General features: G+C 42.9%; 1 protein-coding gene across 1 annotated transcript in view; it reads right to left on the bottom strand.

The window, feature by feature from the left end:
- Positions 1-5,747: 5,747 nt before the first annotated feature.
- Positions 5,748-27,527, bottom strand: part of LOC146705648 (matrix metalloproteinase-17-like) — a 96,248-nt gene continuing 74,468 nt past the window's right edge. The window contains exons 6-10 of the mRNA XM_085463396.1: positions 25,870-25,972; positions 24,134-24,216; positions 23,321-23,473; positions 22,730-22,987; positions 5,748-7,730 (exon numbers count right to left, since the gene is read on the bottom strand). Of these exons, the coding sequence (XP_085319522.1) occupies positions 7,405-7,730; positions 22,730-22,987; positions 23,321-23,473; positions 24,134-24,216; positions 25,870-25,972 (923 nt within the window). The 3' untranslated portion in view covers positions 5,748-7,404. The remainder of the gene's footprint in view (positions 7,731-22,729; positions 22,988-23,320; positions 23,474-24,133; positions 24,217-25,869; positions 25,973-27,527) is intronic.

The raw sequence follows: 27,527 nt of genomic DNA, 5'->3' as shown, positions 1-27,527 counted from the left end.
CATGAATCTTTCATGGTCATTTAAATCCAGACTGTATGTGCTGAATCTGTCTAAGGGGTTTTATCCTTTATAAAGGCTGTTACCAGTTCGATTGCCTTCCATGCAGATTTCCATTGTGGTTCCAAAGCAACTGCCTAGGCATCCCATTACCTTGTACCATCTCCAGTGACTCAGATGTTGTTCCCTGTCAGGTGTTTAGAGGTCTGTGTTGTGTATTCAGCACCTGTGCCTGATTCAGTGGCCCTGCTCTGAGCTCTTTGATGTGTGTGTGTGTGTGTGTGTGCGTGTGTGTGTGTGTGAGAGAGAGGACAGGCGAAATGCAAAATGGACAGCCCCAGTCCATTTTGCTGCTCCTCTTCCCCATGACCACCACCTCTGAGTCCACAGAGGGCTGTCCTGAAAGCTAAAAACCTTCACACACACACACACACACACACACACACACACACACACACACACACACACACACACACACAGAGACAAAAATAAAGTAATGTTTCTCGGGTGACAGTAACGTGACTGAACAGCTGTGGAATTGATATAACCACAATATGTGAATGCTTGCAGTAAAACATGCTTAAAAAAGTGGAGCCTTCGCATAAAGTCACAATACTACCTCAGTGACAACTTATTTTGTAAAGAAACGTCTCTGCAGCATGTTAAAAATTTGTACAACTGGATGGTCCGATGTCAGGCTGGACGAGTGGTCTACACACCCTGGAGGTGTGGATTTGAATCCCATTGTTGACATCATAAAGCTGGAAGGCTCTCAAAAGGAAACATGGAATAATAAAGATGGAGGACTACCTCTCCATTCTTCAATGTGGAACTTGAAAAGCTGGACACAACTGGATCCAACAGGACAGTGATCCAAAGTACACACATTCGTGCTGGTGTAGCTCTATCTATACTATTCATTTATCTTTGTGATTGATCAGTGTAGAACGACGTGGCTGCTTTGCCTGAAACACAAGAAAGAGAAAGAGGAAAAGAGCTTTCAATCTTTATTTGCACAAAGTAAAGCTGTTCTCCATCCTAACTAGCAGTAACACTGACCTTTGAAGTTACCCACATATTGTAGGGCAATACATACTTTTGTTTGGATGGCAGTGTTTTCACTGTTGCTAAATTGTATTTGTACTTCCAGTGATTTCAAATTAGGAAACTGTGTTACCACTCATGCAATGATATTAATGTGGTGTAAATGTTAGGTGAAGTGAGGCCTCAGTATCCACTATGTCCTCCTTTTTCAGGAGCTTTTCAGAATCCATGCTCCCAATAAAAGTTTTTTTTCCAGTGCAATGTTTGCCAGCATCCGGTAGAAGGCCATCTCTGTACAATTTATTTTCTTTTTTCTTTTAAGCGTAACATATGACATGTACAGTGCTGACTCTGTGAAGAAATGAGCACATTGCACTTAGTTTTCCTACAAGAAGGGGTTAAATGTCAGACTTCTTTACACTGAAAGAAAGGGACACATTTGAAGAGCTTTGCACTGGTTGTTAGCTGTAGTTGTAATGGATGAAGCTGAGCTGTATTTGGCTCACAACCTAAAACAAATCTGACACCCATAAATTATAATATGATCATGACATGTGGAATGTAACTCTGGACTTACGGAATGTTGTGGACAGGAACCCAAGTCAGAAAATGGTTTTGTATTTGTGAAGTGAATTAGCAATAAGCTCATGCCTGAACTAATCTTAGTCTATTCTCTCGGTTAAGTTGTTTTGACATCTCTTCTTTTTTACCAGCAGAGGGTAGCACAATACAATAATAGGTGGAAGATTTTCAGGAAATCCTACAGCAGGTATCACTTAATTTCTATATCTTTTCTTTTAGACAGCTGAAAAAATAGAAGTTCTCTCACAAGCATTTGTATTGCTTATTCAGCTTTAAAACATGAATACACACACACACACACACACACACACACACACACACACACACACACGCACATATATATATAAAATTAGGGAGACTTGACTGAGATGCAATGTTGGAAACAAACAGACAAGCAGAATTATGCGATCCTTATTTTTTATGTGATCTTTTTCTTTTAGTTTAGGAATAATTTGAAATAATAGTGTCAATATTACACACGTTTATATTTATTTTCCCTCATTGTGTTGCAATTACAGTAAAGGCTGTAATTCATAGATCACATAATGACAAGAGCATAGCTTCTGCAAAGATACACAACGCACATTTAGCACATTTCCAGCACCAATCTGGTCGTAGCCTCATTTTAGACTTCAAACTAACTGACTGACTGAGCTCAACCTACGGGGCCACAGTCAGTGTAAACAGGTGCAAACACCTTCTAGTGTCATTTCCAATAAAGATAACCCTCCATGGCCACCAAAAGAGTATCTTAGATATTTAAATACACAGTTAATGCTCATCATTTTGTCCAGCTTGCTGAGGGCGTGACAGAGATAGATATTAGGATTTGCAATTCATGAATCTTTCATGGTCATTTAAATCCAGACTGTATGTGCTGAATCTGTCTAAGGGGTTTTATCCTTTATAAAGGCTGTTACCAGTTCGATTGCCTTCCATGCAGATTTCCATTGTGGTTCCAAAGCAACTGCCTAGGCATCCCATTACCTTGTACCATCTCCAGTGACTCAGATGTTGTTCCCTGTCAGGTGTTTAGAGGTCTGTGTTGTGTATTCAGCACCTGTGCCTGATTCAGTGGCCCTGCTCTGAGCTCTTTGATGTGTGTGTGTGTGTGTGTGTGTGCGTGTGTGTGTGTGTGAGAGAGAGGACAGGCGAAATGCAAAATGGACAGCCCCAGTCCATTTTGCTGCTCCTCTTCCCCATGACCACCACCTCTGAGTCCACAGAGGGCTGTCCTGAAAGCTAAAAACCTTCACACACACACACACACACACACACACACACACACACACACACACACACACACACACACACACACACACACACACACACACACAGAAATAAGCACAAGCACATTTCTGTGTGGGCTTAGTCAAAAGCCGCTGGTAGGAGCCTGGCGGAGAATTTATAGTGAATAAGATTTCACACACTCTCCTCTCACACACTCAAATTAAACTCATAAAAAACAAAAAAACTTGCTTCACAATGCCCTTTTCTCCTTGCGGCATCTTGTCATAGATCTAACAACCAGCATCTCTTTGAACACAACCACCTATAGTTTTGAGGATGCCATTTAGAAATTGTGATTTTACAGGATGTTTCTTGTTGATTAGTACTTGGATCTTTTTGTTATGGGAGCATCATGAAAAAGAAGCTAAAAGGAGCAAAGAAAACACAAGAAATATGAGCAGTAAGAAGGAAGATGGTTAAAATCCCCAAACTCTCTGTCGTCAACATCTATTATAGTTCCCAGCTCCAGTTCTAAATTACAGAGTCACGATAGCTGTGCGTGCATAATTTTGCTGTCTGATGAGGGATTGTTGCCAGCATTGTAGATGCATCATAAACTGTATAAACGCTGAATGTAGCCCCTCATGTCAAAAACATACAGTCTATCGTCTGAAAAATGAAGCCAGTGTGAATATGCCCTAAATCTGTATTAATTTCTGTGGCCAGCAGGGGGCGACTCATCTATGAGATGACAACACGACTTCTCCTGGAACTCTTTCTGGCTGTTTGTTTGTCTGCAAACTCTTCCACCAGCATCAGGAGTTGGGCAACCAAGCTTGGCACACAGGTACATCTTAGGCCCCTGAAGGTTCTTATCTATATCAGATATTATGACCTCATCATGATCCCCAGCAACCACCTAGCAACTGGCTAAAATTACCTGCTTTTAATATTGATGTATCTACAACACAGAATTCTGTTGTTTTAATTTCACAACAGTAACATTTCATCTAACGCCACAAAAGCTGAATTATGAGATGATATATTACAACACATCATGTTGCCCAGCAACCACTTAGCAACAGGTTAAAGTGACCCATCTTTGGTACATAAACAACATCTGCCCTACGTGTTTGTGGTATGAATCACTAGTGTCAAGTCCTCTTCTGTACACATATTGTTAATTACACTTCCTTTTAAAACACAGCAGATTATAATGCAGGGTATGTTTGAGGCTTAGCTACAATGTGATTGAAATGGTGATATCACATGGGTGCTCCATAATTTGCTGTACCCTTTGCTCCTGACAGCAAGATTGCATTGGCCAAAATCCTAAAGACAAGTCTTCAAAGCAGGAGTACACAAATATCGCAGTAGCTACATACATTTTTTTTCATAAAGTCTGAGACGCACTCATTTTAGGTTTCACCTTCAACTTTTTAGAAAAATCGTCCATTGTTTAGATAAAATAGTTGAACACCTGGTTTATCACTCCTTTGTTTGTGAAATGAAAATAAAAAATTAGGCCCAAGTAGTAATTAACAGAATTGTGCTGCTTCTATGAACGACTACTGATGCAGATTATGTGCTAAATCGCTTCCTTATCTTTGCCATTGCCCCTCTGGATTTTAATTTTTCTCCCCATCTTAACATCTCTTTGTCTTTTCCTGTGTTTGTTGGTGATTATGATGTTTTTTCTGGGTGTCAGTTTGCCCTTTTCTAACCACTTTATCAGTCAACTACAGCAATCTGTCTCCACATGTTTCTCTTTTTACTGTATGTGCTCTTCCTGTAAATCAGACCACTGCCAGGTCTCAGCTTTGCAAGCAGTTCATCCAGTCTTGAATATTTTAGTTACAGGGTTATTGATTGGTTCTGCCGGGCCCATCTGGAAGCTTAAGCAGTGAAAGTGTCATATCTCAACGGTAGAAGACGCTGCGTGGACGATAACTCCTAAGTTTTTTTAAACGACCATATTCCAATAATACTAAATCAAATACATCTGAATAGCCACTTTCATTGTTATCAGCCCAAATGGGACACACACACACACACACACACACACACACACACACACACACACACACACACACACACACACACACACAAAGTGACCCATCCCTGCTGCATTTGCCTGTGGGTGCAGGTGCTCTCCTAGTGGCTGGTGAGCCACACCAGTTAATTAATACCACTGGAGTGTGTCAAGAGAAGGGAAGGAAAAATGCTGTTGTTGGCAGAAAAGTGAATGAGTGACTTTTTAAACTTTTAAACTTCATTTTACCTCAAAACAGACTAAAAGTTACGGGTCTGCATTCTTTGGGGTTGGACTGCATCCGTAGCCTTTGGGGGGAATACACAAACAAACATTCATACAAATGGAAACCCTAACACAGGCGTGGATGTTTGAGCCTGCGTACTGTATGATGAGGATGCTGGTGAAATGCATGTACGTGTATGCATGTGAGTCTTTCAGGACTAGACAGACTTGACATCCTGTTGACTTTGATCTCTTCGCTCGAAGTATCTGAGGTGGTAAATATTTTCGGATTTGTGACATTTTCTTCCTCTGATACTCTTTCCTCAAGAAACACGGATATACTGCGTAATCCTCTGTGCCAGCAGATCTCTTTATAAACCCATTTGGCGTAAGTGTGAGGTGTGATTTGTTTTCCTGCACTGACCATTACAAGAGAAGACACATTTAAGAACATCAGACAGAGGGGGAGCAGCTCCCAGTTGGTGTCTGCAAGCTGTCATGTTACCATCGTCTGTCTTCAAGCCTGGGCTTTCCTTCAAAAACACAAAAATAATTACACACTCGGTCCACACAGTAGCAGAAATAAGCACTCAAAATAACACAGGGCACTCGTGTGACAAGAAAAAAAAAGAAGTCATTCACAGATATGTTTTTTATTTTCCTATAAAAATATTTTACAATAGAAAACACAGCTTAAAATATACACAGTCCACTTAGTGATGCAACAGCTGCAGAACCCTTCAACTCAAATATATCAGTCTATAGGTAAATATCTTTACAGCAAGAATAAATTCAGCGGGGCTACAGGGAACTGTCAGTCACCAAAAAAACCACTCTTTGAACTCTATGAGCTGATCAAAGTAATGTAAAAGATACTGAATTATAAACTGATTTCAATAGTAGATACAACTAAACTGAGTGGAAGGAATGCTTTTAACCCAGAGGTGAAAATGAGCAGCTGTTCCTCACTTAGTCCGATGATTCAGGCATGGAAACTGGTCCGTCCACCTACTCATCCATGCATCCGTCTACCTCTCACAGCAGGAGTAGGAGCATTCAAACATTAATGCTCGTTGCAAGCACACGAGAGCACAGGATGTTCGTATGTGTGCACGCAGTGGGGTTTATTAAAAGGTCGGTTCCACAAATAAAAAAAAAATCATGTTTACCTCTGGTGCTATGCTGCCTTGCAGGTAGTTTTGGTTTTATCTCTCCAGTTTGAGTAAAATAGAGATGAATGGAAAGCAGCAGTGCTTGTGAACACGCAGAAAAATGACTTACTTGCAAATTCAACAGTAGTGTATCTTTTCAGAAAGTGTTCCTTTTATTCTGAATAATTTACAGGTCTTGTTGCAAACTGGAACTAATTTTTAACACCAGAAAATCACTGTGAGTTCTGTAGGTGGTCAGAGCAACACCACCATTATTATTTTGGCATAGAAAATGTATTGTGGTACTAAAATCTGTGTGTGTGATGTTTGTTTTTGTCTCTCTGTGTATGGACAGACTGCTGCATTGTCCCCAATTTCCCATTGGGGACAATAAAGTTAGCAAAATCAATCCATGTACATAGCTGGTTATAATCTGAGTTTGAATATAAAAAGAAAACATGGTTTAGGTTATTTAAAACAAATTTTGGGCTGATAATGGATCAGTGCTCCTTTTTATAATGGGTGTATTCCTTTGCACTTGCCTTCAAGTCAAAATAAACTTAGTATGTTTGTCATGTGATGATTTGCTGCTGTAAACTTAAAAAACATTTCTATTCACTTACAATTTTTCCTTTGCAGAGATTTGGCCGTTAATCATTTGCTGAAGCTGTTTTCACACATGCACTGTGGCCCTGAACTGAGCACAAGCATTTTACATGGATCAGACAATAAACAGTCTGTACCCAGCCAGCTCACTAAAACAAAGTCCATGCGATGTCTGATTAGGTGCATGTGAGAATAGTACATGTAACTGACCAGTGGATTACAGTTAGTTGGCTTTATGTGTCCTGCTCCCTTTCCAAAAGCAGAGTACCTGAAGTATCTGTTTGCTGCATGAAGAAAAATTATGACAATGCACCGGATGAATCTCCTCACTTCTTCTCTTGTGCATGTATGAAAACAGCTTGTAAAGCACTGAAAGCTGGGTGATGCCCATAAGAATGACTGCTTGATGGCAGTGCCCCTTGAAAGTCATGATAAATAAATAACAGCAAATTTAGAGCAAAAAGATACTAAATTATATAAGAAGAATATTTTCCAGTTGTTGGTTTGTTCACTGGCCCTCTGTCCCATGCTTTAGCATCATAGCAGTTCAAAGCGGAGAGCCAGCGAGAGCGTCCAGAGAGGCGGCAGCAGCCAAACGAGGGACGGGGATAGGCGGACGCCTAAAGGCGAGGCGGTGTCAGAGGTGCAGGAGCACACCTCGTATCCGTTCTCTGCGTGGTCTGGGTGGCGGTGCACGTTGACTCTCGTCTCTGTGCTTTTGGGCTGTGTGTCCGGAGAGTCCGACTGCATCTCTGTGCACAACAGCCAGTCCGTTGCGATGAGGCGGGGGTATCCTGCCTCCACCTCCATGTCGCTGCCTGGCACTCGCCAGTACTCCTTCCCCTTAAAGAAATAGGACGAGCCTTCGGAGACACAGATTAGAAGGTGGGGATTAGTGTGTGTGTGCATGAACTACAGATAAAAGAATACAATACTAGACTTTATACTAATGGCAGTTCAGAATTGTCTTTGCTCTTCGCTCAAAGCTCAATAAGCAGAGAACACATTAAACACCAAGGGCTATAATTTGTACCCAGCGTGCTAAATGTTTATGTTTAGCATTTTCACTTATTACCTTGCCCCACAGTACATCTGTTTGATAAACCAGAATGTGTGTGAACCAGGTGTCTACATCCATCATGGAAAATTATATCATTTAATTTAATATAACAGCTGCGTTTTCCACCAGTGTGCCTTGGAGAGGAAACTCCGCTGCAGTTTACAAACTTGCATGGACCGTAGCACAAAAACTATAAACCTGTCTCAGAAAAAATGACATTTATATACAAACTAAATGACCACAGCAAAAAACTGTGGAAAGAAATGCAAATTTGCTTGATTTTAACAAAAATATCCATGTGATATGAAAGACGGCATGCTTATTTATGCAAGTTGTCTCCTGGAAACTCTGGTGGTCATACTCCAGCCATCGCTCCGATTACCTTTGTCAGCACTGAAGTAACTGGTGAAACAGGTAATTTTTTAAATGTACTTTCATTTCAAATTTTATTTAAGAGTCATGAATCAAACCAGTAAAAATGGGACTCATGAAAATATACATGGAAAGTATATAAGGCAAAAACAGAGTTTGTATAATTCTAATGAAAGTCAAATATTGAAAATTTATATTTGGCATGACCACTTTTACTCTTCAACACACCCTGAAATATCTTAGGCAGCTTCATTCAGAGCTCTTCTCTGGATGCTGACTGCCTTTTCTTTCTTTCAAGATGATCCTATATAGCTACAATAAGAGATCTGGGGGTGTGGGGAGGCCAATCCATGACTGACAGTGTGTGTTTTTCTATCCAGGTATGCTTTTACTGTTGTAGCAGTATGCTTGGGATCATTTTCATGCTGAAAAATGAAGCTGTCAATGTGCCAATCAGATTCTCTCTACATGGTATTGCATGGTGGATCAAAATCTGATGGTACTTTTCTGGATTCATAACTCCAACACATTTGATCATCACTGTTGTACCTTTCTGTCCTCCTCTGTAGATAATCAATAAGATTTGAACCAGTAATTACAAATTTGGATTCATCATTCCAAACGACCTGTTGCCACTGATTTCCAGCGCACTTTTTGTATAATTTGTCACACCTCAGTTTTTTCCTGCCTTCATTAAGAATGGCTTCTTTACAGCCAACCTTCCAATCTTCTATTTTTGATGAGGCTTTAGCAAACAGTACATGGATCAACAGAGGGGTCAGATGAATCACTCAGGTCCTCAGTCAGGTCTTTGATGGATTTACTGTTTCTTGGAGACTTTCGTTTACTGTTCATCTGCAGTAAAAACTCTGAAAGAGCTTCAGAAATCCTGGAGAACTGCTGCTCAAGATCACTATAAAAAAATTACAAGAATGCCTGGTTCCTTGCACGCAAACTATGTACTATACTTTCATATTAGATATTAACATGTGATCCTTTTGAAGAAATAATTAAGTAAAACTGACATGCACTGGGTATGTAGTATAAAGTGGATTTTGTATTTGCCTTTGCTGTTCAGACCATAGCAATGCCTTATGGGTGCTCTTGACATAATAATTGAACTGTCAGTTGATTGCTACTGATATACCCACCACTGTGCCTGTCTATTCACTACAAGGCACTTAAGTTAATTAGAGTCACCAGAATACCAAATGGGCATTGGCACTGTGCTTCTGATGTAAATGCCACTTTGCTGTGTGCCATTATGACAAATATTTTCAGGGTTTATCAGATGTGGTATTATGAATGATAATAACATACAAAGTTTGTGGGCAATATTTTCCTCGCACGTTCTTTTTTCTTGCTCTATTTCTGATGCGGCTATAGTGAATGCACTCATTGAAATTGTGTTCATTTGAGACAAAAAAAATTGAATTACAGAATTAAATGAAAAACTTAACACCTCCGAATGAATGCATTAATATGTGCTTAACGTTTGTAGTTTACAAACTCATAATAAGCTTCCTGATCTCCCACAGACTGAATTCGTTATCGTGAAGGCGCCCACCTCCTCCAAGGCTGTTCACCTGATTCCTATGAATTTTTTTTATTAACCAGTGACTATGACAAACAAGCAGAGGGAAGTAAACATGTGATAATGGTGTGGCTCATTAATAAGTAAGTGGCAAGAGATAAACAAGTGAAGGAGTTTGAGCAAAGTGAAAAATGTTTTCCCATTGTTAATGGCCTTGGAGCTCGCCAAGTGCAGAAGAGCTCCAAGAGCTATAGCTTCATAACTCCGGAGTGAATAGTGTTTGTCTGTGAATGCTTATTCAGACGTATATATACCTAAACCGCATCTTATTCTATCACAGTGTGTGAGGAAGTGTTGGAGGAAGTGGGGAAATGAGAAGAAAGACAATAACAACAAAAGATAAGGACTTATTAAGGCATATAGGACCTGTAGCCATAATAGAAAATGCTTGATATTGTCTTCAGAACTGCTTTAATTATTTGTGGCATAAAGAGAAAGTGCCAGAAACATTCTTCAGAGATTTGGGTCCATATTGACATGATAGCATCACACAGTTGCTGCAGATTTTTCAGCTGCATATTCATAATGTAATCTCTCGTTCCTTCACATCCCAAAGGTGCTCTACTGGATTGAGATCTGATAGCTGTGGAGGCCATTTTACTTCAGAGAACTCATTGTCATAATTGAGAAATCAATTTGAGATGATTTGAGCTTTGTGACATGGTGTGTTATCACCTCAGGGAACAGGTACGCTGTGCTCACAAAGGGATGGGCATGGTCAGCAACAATACTCAGGTAGGCTGTGCCATTCAAACGATGCTCAGTTGGTCCTAAAGGGTTTAAAGTGTGCCAAGACCATATCCCTCACAGGATTACATCACCAGGAGCAGCCTAAAAAAGGCAGGAATTTATCCATATTCTCATCTTGTCGATAACAAATCCAAACTAAAATTCACCAGTCAAGCTTCTTTCAATTTCCTAATGTCCAATTTTGGTAAGCCTGTCTTGGCCGACACGAGTGTGGTGTCGTGCTGCTGTAGTCCATCTGCTTCAAGGTTCGACGCATTTTCTGCATAACTTGGTTGTATTACTGTTGCTCCTGTTTTTATGCGTATACTCATTTTGAACGTCAGCAGCTCGTGTTGAACATGTACTGTGTTGTTGCCATGTGATTTGTTCATTAGATATTTGTGTTAATAAGCAGCTGAATAGGTGTACCTAAAAAAGTAGCCAGTGAGTGTATATCTGAAGTAATGTACTGCCTGCATTGCTGTCACTTACTGTATGTTTTTGGTTATTGCACTAATGTTCATATCCATGCATTGTCCTTAAAAATGCATGCCAAACAGCTTTCATGTCAAACACAATTTCTGAAATGAAATAAAAGGATGAGTGTCTGTACTCCCAGGACGCTTTGCCTCCATTTTCTACATTTTCTCAGGTCGAAACCTAGATGGAAAAATGTGGCAAGACCCACAGCTTTTACAAGAAATCCTCATTCTTATAATAGTGCTGCTCCTGAAATAAATGCTTTTGCTTTGTAGTTTGTGTTTGTGTTGGGTAATGAGAACAATTAAAATGCCTAAAAAGTGCAACGCAAGTTGATGTGGCAGCTGTGCTGGTCTAGCAGTTTTCCTCTAAGTGGGTGAAGGCTCACAGCACCTAGTAATCCTTTTCCTGTGCATAATCATGAGGATGTATTCACACTTAGCTGCAGCATAGTACAATAAAGAGCCCAAGATGCACTATCGTGCATGGAAACACACCTATGGAGTTTAATTCTTCTGAGTACTCCCAATCTTTACCCTACCTACACAGCCAAATTACAATCCTAAAGCAGCTCTCTGTTTGCAAAAAGCGTAGGCCACAGGGTCTTCACCTTTCAAACATGTCCTCACTTTCTAACTTTAAGTATCATTTTGATCTTCACAAAGAGAATATAGTACACATTCTACTTTCTCCTCTGTCACAGTTATTGGAAGATCAAACTTGTACAGTAGGGCTTAATGTCACTTTGTCTTTTTCAACTTGTTCTTTCTTTCCCTCAGAGATCAAGCGTCCTACAGCTGTCAGAATCTGGAGAATACACTTCATGTCACTGAGTTCTGGCTAATAATACAGCTTCTTTGACTGAAGATGAGTCATGAGCTGTGCAGAACAAATAAAGTTCATGAAGACAGTGAACCCTTTAAGTTTCATCCACCGTTATAGGTTATATAAGCTTGTGACTCTATGCAGACTCGTAGTAATTTTCACCTATATAAAGGGTGTAAACTAATTAGGTGATTTATATGATATTGTAACGTTCACAAGAACCAGACGGTTGGGGTCTCAGTTTGTCCGTTTATTCGGCACATAAGCCAGCGGGTTGTTAACTCAGGGGGAAGCGCTCTCGAACTACACCTCTCTTCAGCCTGGCACACACACAGAACAACCAGGTCCCCCCACCCCTTCCTGTACACCACCCTCACTACTTCCTGCAGCCCAACCAAACATGAATCTTAAAGGAACAACAACAGTGTGCAGAGAAAACCAACATGTCACTGTCCAGTAACACTTAACCATCGTTACACTGCCCCCCCAGCAATAAGTTCCTCGTCCCCGAGGGAACGACACAGTCTCTGAGGCGGGGCGGTAGCCTACGTTCCCTCCTTGACCTCCTGAGCCCCTGAGGAGGACGCGGAGCTTCGGGGCTTTGGGGTGAAGAGTCCGAGGGGGGGGAACGCAGCCCCAGTCGGGGGCCCCTCTGAGCAGGGTCATGGACGCTCTGTACACGTCCCTCTGGAAAGGAGGGGAGGGACTGTCCTCTGTAGGGGGCCATCCGGTCTCTGTGCAGCGCTACTATCCTCCCCCTAGGAGGCAACTGCACCCTGTAAACAACCTCCCCCACTCGCTCTAGGACGCTGCAAGGCCCCACCCAGCTGCTATCCAGTTTAGGACACCGTCCCTTCTTCCTCTTTGGGCTGTAGACCCACACCAGCTCCCCAGCACGGAAGTGCCTCCCTTTAGTGGTGATGTCGTAATTCCTCTTTTGGCGCAGGCCTGCCTTCGCCAGCTGCTCTCGGGCGTAGGAATGTGCAGAATCCAGCCGGTCCTGCAGCTTCCTTGCGTAGTCCCGGCCCGGTGGTGCCTCTGGCGCGTCCGGGGGTTTCCCAAAAGCCAACTCTGCAGGAGTTCTCAGCTCTCTCCCTAACATGAGCAGGGCAGGCGTACATTGGGTGGAGTCCTGCACTGCCGACCTGTAGGCCATGAGGGTAAGGGGAAGATGGTAATCCCAGTCCCGTTGGTGTTCTGAGGTAAGGATGGCTAGCTGCTGGGCCAGCGTCCTGTTAAACCTTTCCACCAGCCCATCGCTTTGGGGGTGAAGTGGGGTGGTGCGGGTTTTCTTAGTCCCAAGGCGTTCACACATGGCAGCAAATACCTTGGACTCAAAGTTACGCCCCTGGTCACTGTGGAGGGTCTCTGCTGTTCCAAAGCGGCTGAACATCCCCTCCACTAATACATCAGCGACCGTCTCAGCCTCCTGATCTGGGATGGCGTATGCTTCCGGCCACTTGGTAAAATAGTCCATGGCCACAAGAACATAGCGGTTTCCTCTGTCTGTGCGAGGAAATGGGCCCATGACGTCCACAGCTACTCGCTCCATTGGGGCTCCTGCTGGTTGTTGCTGAAGCTGAGCCCGGGACTGGTCTTGTGGCCCTTTGTGTGAGGAACATGCATCACAGCTGCGGCAAAAGTCCTCCACATCCCTCCGCTGTTGACCCCAGTAATAGCCCTGGCGGAGGCGGCGAAGAGTCTTGGAGACCCCAAAGTGGCCAGAGCCAGTGCTCCCATGGCAGGCTCCCAGCACAGCTGACCTCAGCGACCTTGGCACCACAACCTGCCACCTCTCCTCCCCCGTGGCAGGATCCTTCCAGGCACGCTCCAACACCCCCTCCTTCAGCCTGAGAGCTGCAAACTTGGCCCACAGCCCCCTGGTACAGATGGAAAACCCAGTGACCTCATCCCAAAGGGGTTGCTCCCCCTTCTCCAGCCACTGCAGGACCGGCAGCAGGTCTGTGTCTTGTTCCTGCCGTGCCCTCCACTCCGCTGCATCCACCACCAGAAGAACCCTGCAGGCGAGCTGTGCTGCTCCGTCTATTGTCGTGAGTTCCCGCTCTATTTCCTCTCGCTTCTCACAGTAACGGCAGCCAGCTGCAGCACATGGGCGGCGAGAGAGGGCGTCTGCGTTAGAATGGTGCGTCCCTGCTCTGTGCTCCACGGTGAAATTGAAGGCTTGGAGCTCCTCCAGCCAGCGAGCCACCTGTCCCTCTGGCTCCCTGAAAGACATCAGCCACTGAAGGGCAGCATGATCAGTTCTGACAACAAATGCTGTGCCGCACAGGTAGTATTTAAAGTGTCTCACCCCCGCCACCACAGCCAACAGCTCTCGTCGTGTGACACAGTAGCGCCGCTCGCTCCTGTTCAGGACCCGGCTGAAGTACGCCACCACCTTCTCCCCTTCCGGTCCAACCTGCGACAACACCGCTCCCAGCCCCACATTACTTGCGTCAGTGTCCAGGACAAAAGGCAGGGCGGGGTCAGGGGGGGCAAGGACTGGGGACTCTGTCAGCAATCTGCGGAGGGTGTCGAACGCCTGCTGACAGTCCTGGGTTCAGATGAAGTCACGGTCCTTCTGCAGCAGGTGGAAGAGTGGTGCAGCTATGGAGGAAAAGCCCTTCACAAACCTCCTGTAATAAGACGCCAGTCCTAGGAAGCTTTTGAGCTGTTTCTGGTCTGCTGGTGTGGGCCACTCGGTAATGGTGTGAATTTTTTCCTCCAAAGTGCTGATGCCCTCACGACCCAGCTTGTGGCCCAGAAACTCCACCTCCCTCCTCATGAAGTGGCACTTGTCGGGATGCAGCTTCAGGCCTGCAGCCGCCACCCTCTCCAACACTTGTCTCAGGGCATCCAGGGCAGCATCAAAGGAGCTCCCGTGCACTAGAAGATCATCCAGGTAAACCAGACACCGTTGCCGTGGGACGCCAGCCAGCACACTGTCCATGAGCCTCTCGAAGGTCGCAGGAGCGTTGCAAAGGCCAAAACTCAGGACTTTGAACTGCCATAGTCCCCTGTTAGTGCAGAAGGCTGTCTTCGGTCTGGATTCCGGGGACAGTGGCACCTGCCAGTAGCCACTCCGCAGGTCCAGGGTGGAAAACCAGGAGGACCCGGCTACTAAGTCGAGGGACTCATCAATCCTGGGAAGGGGGTAAGAGTCTTTCTTCGTCACTTTGTTGAGTGGTCTGTAGTCCACACAGAAACGCATCCTAGGACTTTTTTTCTTAGGCACCATCACCACCGCGGAGGCCCACGGGCTATCAGATGGTTCTATGATGCCCGCCTTCATCATTTCACACAGCTCCCTGTCTGCAGCCTCCTGATGAGCCAGGGGCAGGCGGCGGGGGCGCACTTTAATAGGCTGGGCATCCCCGGTCTCAATGACGTGCTCTACCAAGTGTGTCAAGCCAACATCACTTTCTTTCAGGGCAAAAATGTCACTAAACTCTTTTAGTACCTGCCATAGACTCTCTTGCTGCTGTGGAGTCAGCCCCTCACAGTTCTTTGACCAGATACTCCTCACTGCTGAGAGCCTCTCCTCCTCCTCCTCCTCCTCCTCCGCTCGCTGTTCTGCTGGCGGGTCTGCAGGGGTCTCTGCGGTGGAGGTGGACGCCGCGGCAGATGCTGTGCAGACCGGGGGAGGAATAAGCGGCACCTTCTTCCCATCAGGGAGTACGAGGAGGCCTTTGCCTAAGTCCAGTACACCACCAATGGCTCGTAAAAAATCCAGCCCAAGGATGCAGGCGTCCTGCACGTCAGCCACCCAGGCAGCATAAGACACACCGAGGTCCCCCACCTTGAACTGGAACACTCCCTTCCCTCTCATTGGGGCCAGATCACCGGTCACAGTCTTAAGTTGCACGTTAGTCGGTTGTACAGCAGCTCCGGTTGGGACAATATCGGGTCGGACCAGCGTTGCATTGGATCCCGTGTCCAGCAGGGCCGTACAGGACACCCCCGCAATCGTCACTGGAACATGGCAAAAGCCGCCAACCTGGGTCCAGCCCACAGTGATGGCCGCACCGGGTGGAGGTGGCGGTGGTGTGGGGATGTCGTTCTCCCAGGCCCGTGTACTCCCGCCTACACGGGCCCGTGGGCGTTTCCCTGAACCGCTGCAAGCTTGGGGCACTGCCTGATGAGGTGTCCGACTTGTCCACATCCCCAGCAGCTCTGAGGTCGGCGGTGTGGGCCAGCCCGAGGGGAAGGCGACTGCAGCGAAGCTGTCTGCACCAAACTGCACAGGCCAGCTGGCGTCTCTATCTGTTCCACAGGTGCTGACACAGCCCTCACCACGTGTGCGTCGTCAGCGCCCCCAGAGGATCCTGCAAGCATCTCCTTCTCCAACGCTAGCTCCAGGGCTGCACTGAGTGTGGCCGGCCGAGCAAGCTGAGTTTGCATGCGGAGCTCTTTAGGGCTCAGGGCCTGCAGGAACTGGTCCCGAGCTAACTCCGCCTGCACTGATGGTGGCATGCTGTCATACGCCCTCCGGCAAAGGCACTCGACTTCATGGGCCAAAATGCGGAGGGGCTCACCTGGCAATCTGCGTCTGTTGTGGAACTCCGACCTCAGCAGCACTGGTTGGTTATACTGCCCGAAGCGCCTCTGAAGTGCTCCGACCAGAGCATTATAATCTCCCCTCTGCTCCTCGGTCAGCAGCAGCAGGCATGCAGCTGCATCCTCACACAGGCACAAAGCCAATTGGAGAGCTTTATGTTCCTCAGACCAGCCAGCTGCAACAGCTAACAGCTCGAACTGTGCGATAAACACTTCCCATGGCGTCTTGCCGCTGAACTTAGGCGTTTTTATATTCGCTGCAGCTTGCTGGGCGCCGCCATGTTTGTTTACATCACGTGACGGCGCGCCAAGCGAGGTCGACTCCTTCCCGCCGGAATCGCGGCCGCTGTGCGAACAGTTCCCGAGCCTAGTCAAACCTGGAGAAAATCCAGCCTCTGCAGACAGCCGCAGCGCCGTTTCCCTCACTCCATGGGCGGGCGAGCGCGGACGAACCTCCCTCTCCTCCGTCTCCTTCTTAATCCTGCCCGGCAACATCCTCGTCTCGTAACGGCAAGCGTCGCCGGCAACAGGGTCTCGGGCGTTCTGGGGTTCTTTTTTCTTTCTTCACTTCTGACACCAATGTAACGTTCACAAGAACCAGACGGTTGGGGTCTCAGTTTGTCCGTTTATTCGGCACATAAGCCAGCGGGTTGTTAACTCAGGGGGAAGCGCTCTCGAACTACACCTCTCTTCAGCCTGGCACACACACAGAACAACCAGGTCCCCCCACCCCTTCCTGTACACCACCCTCACTACTTCCTGCAGCCCAACCAAACATGAATCTTAAAGGAACAACAACAGTGTGCAGAGAAAACCAACATGTCACTGTCCAGTAACACTTAACCATCGTTACAATATGTTATGCCAGTAACTTATCTTGAAGGACATCTTCTGAAATATGTGAATCAAAGGATGACGCTGTTATACTTTTGTAATTAAATCGTGTAAAAAGATGAAAACCCACAACACATTCCTCAAGCTTCCCAGTGAGTCTCTCGCCCCCAAGGCCATTAATGCTCACTAGGCATGTAATTTCTTTTATTAATCAATTAAAAATACTTTAACTTCCTTTGTGCTGCTTAGCAAATCTTTTCTGAAACAGGAATAAATAGTAATATTTATTCACAACCATTTTTTGCTGTGTATTAAAACACACTAATCGGCACTTGTGTACCTTCATAGTGTCGGTGAGGTTGATTAAAGATGGACTGCCCTGCCAAAGTTCATGATAATGATAGTGCACGTAATGGTGTGGCTCTCAATTAAAAACAATTAAAACAGCTCCATGGACCAAAGGAATGAAGCATGTCAGAGTGTCTTCACAGTTAACACCTTTAGCTACTATTGTTTCATTAGTTTTGGCCTTTTCATTAACAACAACAACAACAAAATAAATAAATAATGCATGTCTGACATTATGCAATGAACTGGCAAAACTGAACACAAATATAATTGGTCTCATTGGTCTCATATTTACCCTAATGACTGCTCTTGAGTAAATGCTGCTTTTAGTCACTGCAATTCTTGGCTGTGTAATAATCCACACTTATCAGCATTTATGTACCATGATAGTTTTGGTGAGGCTGAAAAAATAAAGACTGCCCTGCCAAAGTTCATACTCATATTCCCCTGATTGGCAAATGGTTAGTTACTTGGTGAAACTGCTTGTTAAGAGGTAGATGGGGTTCCATCAAAAGGCTCACAGACAGCATGCAACACACCGACTTGTCCCTAAACACTTGCCGACTGTCTGTGAAGCCTGAAAGTTGAAAAGCGCACAACAAAGCAGAAACAGATCATTCGATAGTGACCACATAACAAGGCTTTTGATGAGCTGTTCAACAACAGCTGGGGAAAAGACAATTTTACTTATCCAGTGGTCTCTAGGCCTGTGCGACTAAGGCCTTAACTCAAGTTGATATTTTGACTCTACTAATTTGACAGTACTGCAGATATAGTGTTAGCTGGTTTCTGAGAACTTGAGTCTAAGATCAAATCTATAAAAGGCAAGACTATTCCTGAGTGCTGTACTGATGTCAGCAGCTATGATTGTTTTTAGAATTACAGAAGCATTTATAGACTTTATGTCCTCTTTCCCTCCATTTTTCAACCATTTTCTATGGTTTTACTGTCATTACCTGTTTTTTTAAAATTCGTATCACGTGAATGAATCTATATTTCTAACAACTTTAATATCTTTGTCCTGAAGTCTTATATTCTCTATTACTTACACATTCTTCGAGTATTTCTAAATAATTTTTATGGCAAGATGTCACCACGTGTCCTCTTTCCTCTTTGGTGTCGTATCACTCTCTTTCCCTTTGTCTGTTTCAATCTCTATTTCCTGTCTATTCACACTGAGATGGTGAAACAAACCGAGAACAGGCTTTGATGTGGCTTCAATTCCCAGGTCCCATGGTTTGTATATGTGCATTTAGGCAAATGGGTTTCCAACTTGACTGCTTTTATCTCAAAACGATAAAAACAACAACAACAACAACAACAACAAAAAAAAAACCCTCCAAAACAATCTTCATCCAAGCAAGTGCTTTAGCACCATTTAAGAATTATGAAAATTGATCAAGGCACACTACTGCGACTATAAAAGCAAAAACCAAAATGGATTTAAATTTGGCAATTTTTGCAAAGATAGTTGGATCTTCTCCCCTGTGTCAGCCTTTCAACTTGAGTTTCAATTTTAGTAAAAGGAAATCAGAGAGAGCCAAATCTGCCAAGTAGGGTGGGTGGCAACCTGTAGATGCTTCACAAGGAGACAGCATCGAAGAGTATGGTCTGTTTTAGGTTCATAACCACCCCGTAAACTCTATCTAGACTAACCTGTTTACACGTGTGAACACCTTTCATTCACAAGTGTTCTTTCATGTAAACTGCACTTGCATGGGGTGGTGTAACAGGGAGCAGAAGGTTTGTTTCTTGTTGAAAATTCTGCAGAGGAAGAACAAGTACCCTTATGTGTACACAGACACACACACACACACACACACACACACACACACACACACACACACACACACACACACACACACACACACACACACAAATATACAAACATGTGGGTAAACTCATCAAAGAGCTCAGAGACCTCCGAGTCTACAAGCTTGGAAGACAGAACACAGACCACTGACAGGGAAAAGAGCTTTGCTGTATTTACATGCGCTGCAGGGTTGGTTAGAGACATCCTGGCTTCCACTGAGCATTCTCAAATTTTAAAAATAAGTGTCTGCTTTTTTGATGGATTTTCAAAATCCAAAAACACTCTCAAGCACCATCCAGAGCCTAATACACTGACAGAAAAGAACTGCTGCTTTTGTTTGAACACATGGTGTTCAGGCGATTTTACAACTCTTAACCAAGATGCAGGAGTGATGTGTTGTGACCTTGAGTCAGCTGGTACAGTGGAGCTATACAAAGTGATTACACTGGGCAAGCTCCAAGGTTTGACACTGCGAATATGAAGCAGTGTTGGCAGACAAGACCATGTGTGCAACGTCAATAACAGATAAAGGTTAAAAAAACAAACAAACTCCCAACCCTCTATTGACACATGAAAAAAATTAAACAAATTAATAAACAAATGCAAATGTTCTTCTAATCTGTATCCTACAGCCACACCAAAACAATCATGGATGCATCCAAGGAATGCCAAATATAAATAAACTAAAATCAAATAGGAGCAAATGGTGGAACAAAATGCATTGCGCGAATAATGAAAACTCTTAAAGGACACGTATTAGGCTTTTGATTTGTCTCGGAGTCTGAACACTGAATCCCCAGAACATGCTTAAATTTTTAAATCCATGGAACATGCTTCACTTATTCTGAAAGATCCATGACAGAAATAATAGATCACAAATTGCACCGCAGGTTACAGGAGTCAGCTGGACAAAAAACAGCCTGGATGTTACAACATGACTGGCTGTGAGTACTCCAGAGGGCAGTCCTACATTATTCATGTAAGAATGAAGCATACATTTTAAGACTGAAGAATAAGCAAAACAAAAGGTTTTGGTAAAATAACCATATTCTGCCAAACGACACTTAAATTCAACGACAGTGTTGGCAGATGGCTGCCCCTCCCTGACTCTGGTTCTGCTCGAGGTTCTTTCCTGTTAAAAGGGAATTCTTTCTTCCCACTGTCACCAAGTGTTTGGCGTATTCTCTTTATTATTGTAGGGTCATTGTCAAACAATACTAAGTGTTCTGTCGTGGGATGGAACCATCTAAATAAAATGTAACTGAAATTGAATAGAATTGGTAATGCACACTTGCAGGTAGTTATTTATGTAAAATATAAAGATAATGAGGAATTTGAAGCTGATGAGGTGAGCTTGGAAACATTATTTGGGAAGGGTAAATTAAAAAAGTCACAGCAATTTGTCTACATTTGACTTAAAATGATAAATGTTAACATTTATAATGCAAAAGAAGAAGGTAAGACAGGACCAAAATCACAAGGATACTCTCTCTGTGAACTACAAAGCTGTACATTTGATTTTATAGCAATCTATAATATCTCTACAGTATTTTTTAAAAATTAAACAATGTGGTTTTTGCCTTCAGACCTGCATCAGTTCTTTGGGGTACAAATCCAACACGGGGCTAGAAACATACCTCAGAGATTTTGGTCCATATTGACATGATAGCATCACACAGCTGCTCCAGATTTTTTCAGCGCCATGATGCAAAATTCCCATTCCACCACATCCCAAAGGTGTCCTATTAATGGCTACGGAGGCCATTTGAGTAAAGTGAACTCAATGTCAAATTCAAGAAACCAGTCTGACATAATTTAAGCTTTATGACATTGCATGTTATTCTGCTGGAATCAGCTATAAAACAAATACCTACACTGCGTGTAAAGGGTATATGCTCAGTTGATATTAAGTGTCCCTAAGTGTGACAAGACATAAAAAAAACCCCATTACACCACTACCAGTCTGAATCATTGCTACAAAGCTGGATGGCTCCATGCTTTCATGTTGTTTGCACCAAATCCTGACCCTGCCATCTGACAGATCAGGATTTACTGAGGCTCATGACACTTTTTTTTGTTACATAGTTGTATTGAAGGCAATGCTAACGTGTTAAGAGTTTGCTTTTTGCATATGTTAAAGAAAAGTAAAGGGCTCCTAATAGAGGGAATCAACTAGGAACCACAACATTGCGTAAAAAAATCCCACGACGAACTATTCAGTGACATTTCAAGACATACTTCTGAATGGAAGTGGTGGAGTGACTGGCTCAGTGAATGACACTGCCATCCTTATGCCAATAGCAAGGCCTAAAATTTCATCCAAGCCTTGAAGCTGCATTCCTAACTTGCCTAATTGTTCTGTTGTCTCATATTCTTCTCAAACTTTATTCCGGTCTAAGGACTTCCCCTGAGAACGGTGTTGCATAGTCTTGCCTTAGGCTTAGAAAATAGCACAGCAGACTACTGGTTTGATGCTGTGGTGGAGTGTTACGACTCTATTTTTCTCAGAGAAATGTAATCATTTTTCACTGAAAGAAACTGACAGGCAATTCATCATTTATATGTTGAATCTAATCAATCAGAGTGTCTTTATAATCAATTTTTAATCAAGACAGAAGCGGTCAAAAATATGTCACTGGCTTTACTCTGAGGACATTCTGACTCTGGGTGATTGATTAAGGTGTAGTTTTGATCATTTTTTTTGAGGATGATGTAAACAATTTGCTTTGCAGATTTATTATCAAACATATGGTTATTTCCTTAAAGGAAATAAACTCTTTAGTGTTTTTCTTAAATTTCAAATTATCATCACTCACTGTAAAGCACTGCAGAAAGAAATTTTAGGTTCTGCGTCTTCTACCTCTAGCTCTGTCTTAGAGCACACAACACTTCAGTGTCTAAAACAAAGTGCTCAGCTGACTTTGTTTTAGTTGAAACTCTTGGATAAGGACAAGATGTCCATGTCAAATTTCACAGTAAAGTAAATGGTTAACCAACTGGTATGCATACTGTGCTATGCAATTCTAATCAAAGTCACATCATTATTCTGTACATGCAATCCGCTATCTATCAAGGACATGCACTCACATGCACCCACACATACAACAGTGCATCCATCAGGGAAGGTCTGGGGTTCAGTATCTTGCCCAAGGACACAACTGTGCCAGTGTCAACTTTGCCTCTCTTTTTCATCATTTTATGCACATAAGATGGGCGGGCAAAACTGTGTAAAAAAAAAAAGATTACTTACCATCAGACCACCTCATGGCATCATCAAGTTGTGATGGCAGCCCTTTCCAGAGGTTGCTGTCCTTAGGGTAGCCCAGGTCCATTCGTCTCAGGTGGTCATCGTATCGCCAATAGCGGTTGTCCTTAAAGAAGTAGGTTTTGTCGTTGTGTAGCCAAACAAAGGCAGCGTCCACACCCTCCAACGGTAGGCCAAAGTCACTGATGGGACGAGGGTAACCTTCCTCCACAATATTGTCTTTAAATACCCAGTATTTTAAACCTAAAGAAAGTTAAACATAACGAGTTAAAACCTACTTACCAATATGATGTTTTATAAAGAAAAGACATCTGAGAGGATACATTTGAAAAGAAAATAATGAAAGGAAATAATTAAATTAAAAACAAAACAAAACGCACACATATGTTTTTTTGTGTAGTTTTTTTGTGTAGTCTTAATCACAGTGGTAGCTCAAAAGTTGTAGCTTGTTTATGTCCTTCTTTTCAATACTTTAAATGTCATTGCCTAACTCCTCTCCTACTCACATAGACTTACAAAATACACAATTTCCTTAAAAATCCCACCTGCTCTCTTCCAATGTTTTTGATACTGTACCTTTAAAAAATACAATTTTGTGGTCCCTAGGCCTCTCGTACACTGCGTCCACACTATCCAGATTGGTTGGGAGGCCCCGCCAGAAGCGATGGATCTGAGCAGGACGCAGAGACACCAGGTGCTTCTCTCTTGTTAGTCGCCAGAAGTATTTCCCTATGAAGAACAGGTTCAAAATAAGAGGAACAACACTATTACTTCTGCTCTAAATGTCCTTCCAGACTTAATCATGTAAAGTGTACAAGAAACACAACAAGCAATGACCTACAAGTGACAAGGAGCAGCCCTAGTTTGAAAGGTTTGATATTTGTGGCAGGAAGACATAATACAATTATTAAAGGCTGCTAAGAGCTACAGATAAATCTAAATATTCTATTAATTATCTACAAATGTTCCATGTCCTTGATTTTAAAGTGTGACAACAAAAACAAATTATATTAAAAAGTTCTATAAAAACATCGTTAAAATTCAGTAGACTTTACTAACACTGCTACTGCAGAAGGTATGCAAGTCTGTTTCTTGTTTCCGTTGTCAGTGGGAGGCTAGGGGTCATTCCTCCAGAGGGCAAGCATGAAAGGGTGATGTAATTTTTATACTGAAGTCTCTCAGCAGGGCTCAACTGGCTCAGTCGGGTATCTACAACTACCACCTCGCTCTCATTCTCTTTCCCTTTCTCACTTCTTTCATTTGACTCTTTCTCCACTGCTGCTCTTTTGGCTAATTTCTCGTTTCTTTTCTTTTTTGTTTTGGGTTATTTTCCCTCCCCTCATAGCTCTGCAGCTTTGCATATCTCTTTCACTGTTTGTGCTGTTGTACCTTTGAAAAAGAAGGCCTCTCCTCGTATCTGGGCCACTGCATCAAAGTGACTGGTGCATCTGTCTGGGGTATCTCGTGCCAGCCTGAGAGAGATGGGAAGAAAGTAAGAAGGGAAAAACAGCGTAAAATGAGCGATAACAAGGATCTGCTGGATTCTAAACTGGACATTTATAAAGCTTTAGACCTCTAGCCACCACAGAAAATGTTGTATCTCGGTTCTAATGACTCACCTCTCATTTGCAAAAATTTCCTCAGTTGTGAAAAGTGAAAAAATTATTTGACCGATTATATTGCGTAGCTTTTTACTGACATGCGTCGACCCCTTCTGAGAAATTTTGCACAAGCTGTTCCTGATATCCTCTCAGGTGCCTGTGCGTGAATCACTGAAACCATGCTAAAAGAAGTGAGGTAGCTATCAGGCTGACATGGTGAAATCCCTCGGTGTGTTTATCCCCAAGGTTTTTAAGTGATTTAAATCACTGACGTGGCCTGCATGCCAATGATGAAGCCATTAGCACCACAGGGCTGAGAGTGAGAGCCTGCCAGGCCTTATATTACCAACAAAGGTCTCTATTCAGAACTCTATTAGCGCTACACCACAGTGCAGTGGTCAGTATTGGTGCCCTTGTCGGGCCCAATCTAGCTTTTTCCACACATCATGACCTGACCAAGGCAGCAGGAAACAATTAATGAAGCTAGTGGACGTCTGAAACTGGCGAGCAAACGCTGCTAAATGTTCATCTGTGGTGTTTTAGCATTACCTCACTGTGTGTAGTTGTATTTGTACCTCCACCCATCTGAAACTAACTAAACTCTTTAGACCTTCAGACTAAAGTTTCTTCAGGTTTGCTTTGTTTTTGGGGGCTACCCCAGGCTGGGGTTGAGTGGTTAGGTTGTGTGTGTGATGTGTGCGAGAGAGTGTATGTACTCTCAAAATGTATAAATGGACAAAATGCAGTCTAATTAAGCTTGATAACCTAAAGAAACTACAGGTTGATAGCTGCCCAACTGTCTTCTGAGAATTGCTTAATTTGATGGGCAAGGTCCCATGCTCACTCTTGGCTAATTTGCTTTTTGGTACCTTACAAGTTCTATCAAGTCTCCCCCTCCCCGCAAGAAAATTCTTTTTTACAATGAATGTAAGCCTGCATAGATTCATTACACTACGTCTCAGTGGAAGTAACAAAAACCTGATACAATTATAAAACAATCACAATGCAATTATGTACAAGGAATCATCCCCAAAACTGAAATCTCTTTGTAATGTGATTCAATCCAGTGAAATAAAACAAATGAATACCACCTGCATGAGGCCTGTGGATGTAAATTCATTTATTGTCATGACTTTAATAACACCATTTTTCCACAACTACTGTATATAAATAGACAGAATGCACATTGAGAAGATGGTTTATTTGCTTCTGCTGAGGCTTGTTTTCACTTCAATCAAAAAGCATTTCAATAAGTTGTGTCCTGAGATGAACTGTGCTTTGAGTTTTATTGACACAGACCCTCTGGCCATCATGCCTGCTTTACTAAATTTATGAAATTAAGATGAAATGAATACTGAAATTGGCTTTCCTTCTTCCAAACAATGCAGCTAATTTAGGTAAAAGAGACCTTAAAACAACTACTAAGGAATTAAGTGATTTTTATGGACTGCATTATTATTAGAGTGCCAGATCTATTTCTGTTGCATTTAAAAGATAACAGATACCTTTTATACTTCTACTTACATGACCGTGGACCTGTTTTCAGGAAGATCTAGCAGGACAGGAGGCTCGGCTGTCTGAGACGAACTGCCTGGTTGATTTGTGTGGGACACTGAGTCTCTAACACCTGGGAAAACAAGACAAACATATGTAATAACAATAAATCCCTTATACTATTTTTGATAATTTATTTAGTTTCTTTTGTTCTCCATTTGTGTCTTACATTTCATATGACACATTTTCAGTCCCATTGCCACAGGATCATAATGGCTTAATGCCATGGTGACCATATTTTGATTTCCAAAAAAGAGGACACTTGCACCAGTCATGAAGAACTTTAATAAAACTGTTTACTTAAAGAAAACTTTAACGTATTTAAACTATGCCTTCTCTGTGCAGTTAATGAATGGTGAAATAAAAAATGTCATATAGGCTTTTACAAGTCAGCAAGTGCAAAAAAAGAGGACGGTTGGTCACCCTATTAATGCCAATAATTTGGCATTAACATCGGCACAAAAATTGTGCACCGGGAACTTCGTGGCATGGGTTTCCAAGCACTTCCTGTGCAAGTGTGTGCAGGGATAGACAATTAGATAACTAGATAGAAACAAAAGAAGATTCATCACTCAAAGTGAATTAAAACTGCCCTGAGGGCAACCTATGTGGTCTCATACTATTCTAGAGGACAGTTTAAAATTGTAAGATGTAGAAAAAGAATAGAGCCCTTGAGTTCAGTTTGCACTACTGAACTCTATGCCATCAGCTTGATGGTTGCAGCTCTTACTGCAGTACAGAATGTGGATCACAATGGATTTTTTCTTCTTGTTCCAGGTACTCATAGGTAGAACACAGTCTGAACAAAACGGGTTAGCTTTGATTTTAATGACAGAAAAAAGTTGCCAAATCATTCAACAATGGAGGAGTCAAAAGTATGTATGACTAAAATAAATATGTGAGGTTACAGTGCTATCAGTGCGGACAGAAAGATATTTGTAGGACTGGTCATTGGTTGGTTAGGAATAACCACGGGGGTTGTGATCACCAACATTTTTTTGGATCCAAAGTCATCTCAAAATGAGGTAGTTTGATCATTTCCACGTATCACAATATTCCCCTTCAGCAGGATTCAGCAATTCAAATCACACGCCACCATTATTTATCCCCGCACTTGATTGTGTTTTTCTAAAAGTCATCATTTTCTTTCTTTCTTGTCTCACTGTCACTTCCTGGATCAGGGAAAGGTTTGATGAAGTCACATGGCATAATGAGGTCCAATTAACTCCATCCATGTTTTCATTAAATCAATAACCTTGCTCTGCAGACCTCATAAATTGGTGCCCCCTGCATGAGATGAGGCTGCTGTATCTTCAGTCTCCTGAGCTGTCACAGCCACTAGTTTACTGCGAGACAAACATAATTACAGCCAAGGATCATGACTCACGGCCAGCAGAGAAGGATTCTATGAAGGGTCGGAGACTTCACAGCATTGATCATGTTTGACACTGCTTGTTACTAATGATGATTCATCAGGTAAGCAGATAATTTTGTGAGTATTTACTGCAGCACATATTTCATATTAATGATGGGAAAAAACAAAACTATATTTCCAGTAAAGAGGCTTAGCCAGGAGCATAAAATTGTTCAATATAATTATGGAAATACACGAAACAGCTGACTGTAAT

Source organism: Copadichromis virginalis, linkage group LG7, assembly GCF_057382275.1.
Source record: "Copadichromis virginalis isolate Kocher_CV1m ecotype Utaka linkage group LG7, C_Virginalis_male_GT1.1, whole genome shotgun sequence".
Classification (NCBI taxonomy): domain Eukaryota; kingdom Metazoa; phylum Chordata; class Actinopteri; order Cichliformes; family Cichlidae; genus Copadichromis; species Copadichromis virginalis.
The sequence above is the reverse complement of the archived record's forward strand: the minus strand, read 5'-3'. Positions and strand labels throughout refer to the sequence as shown.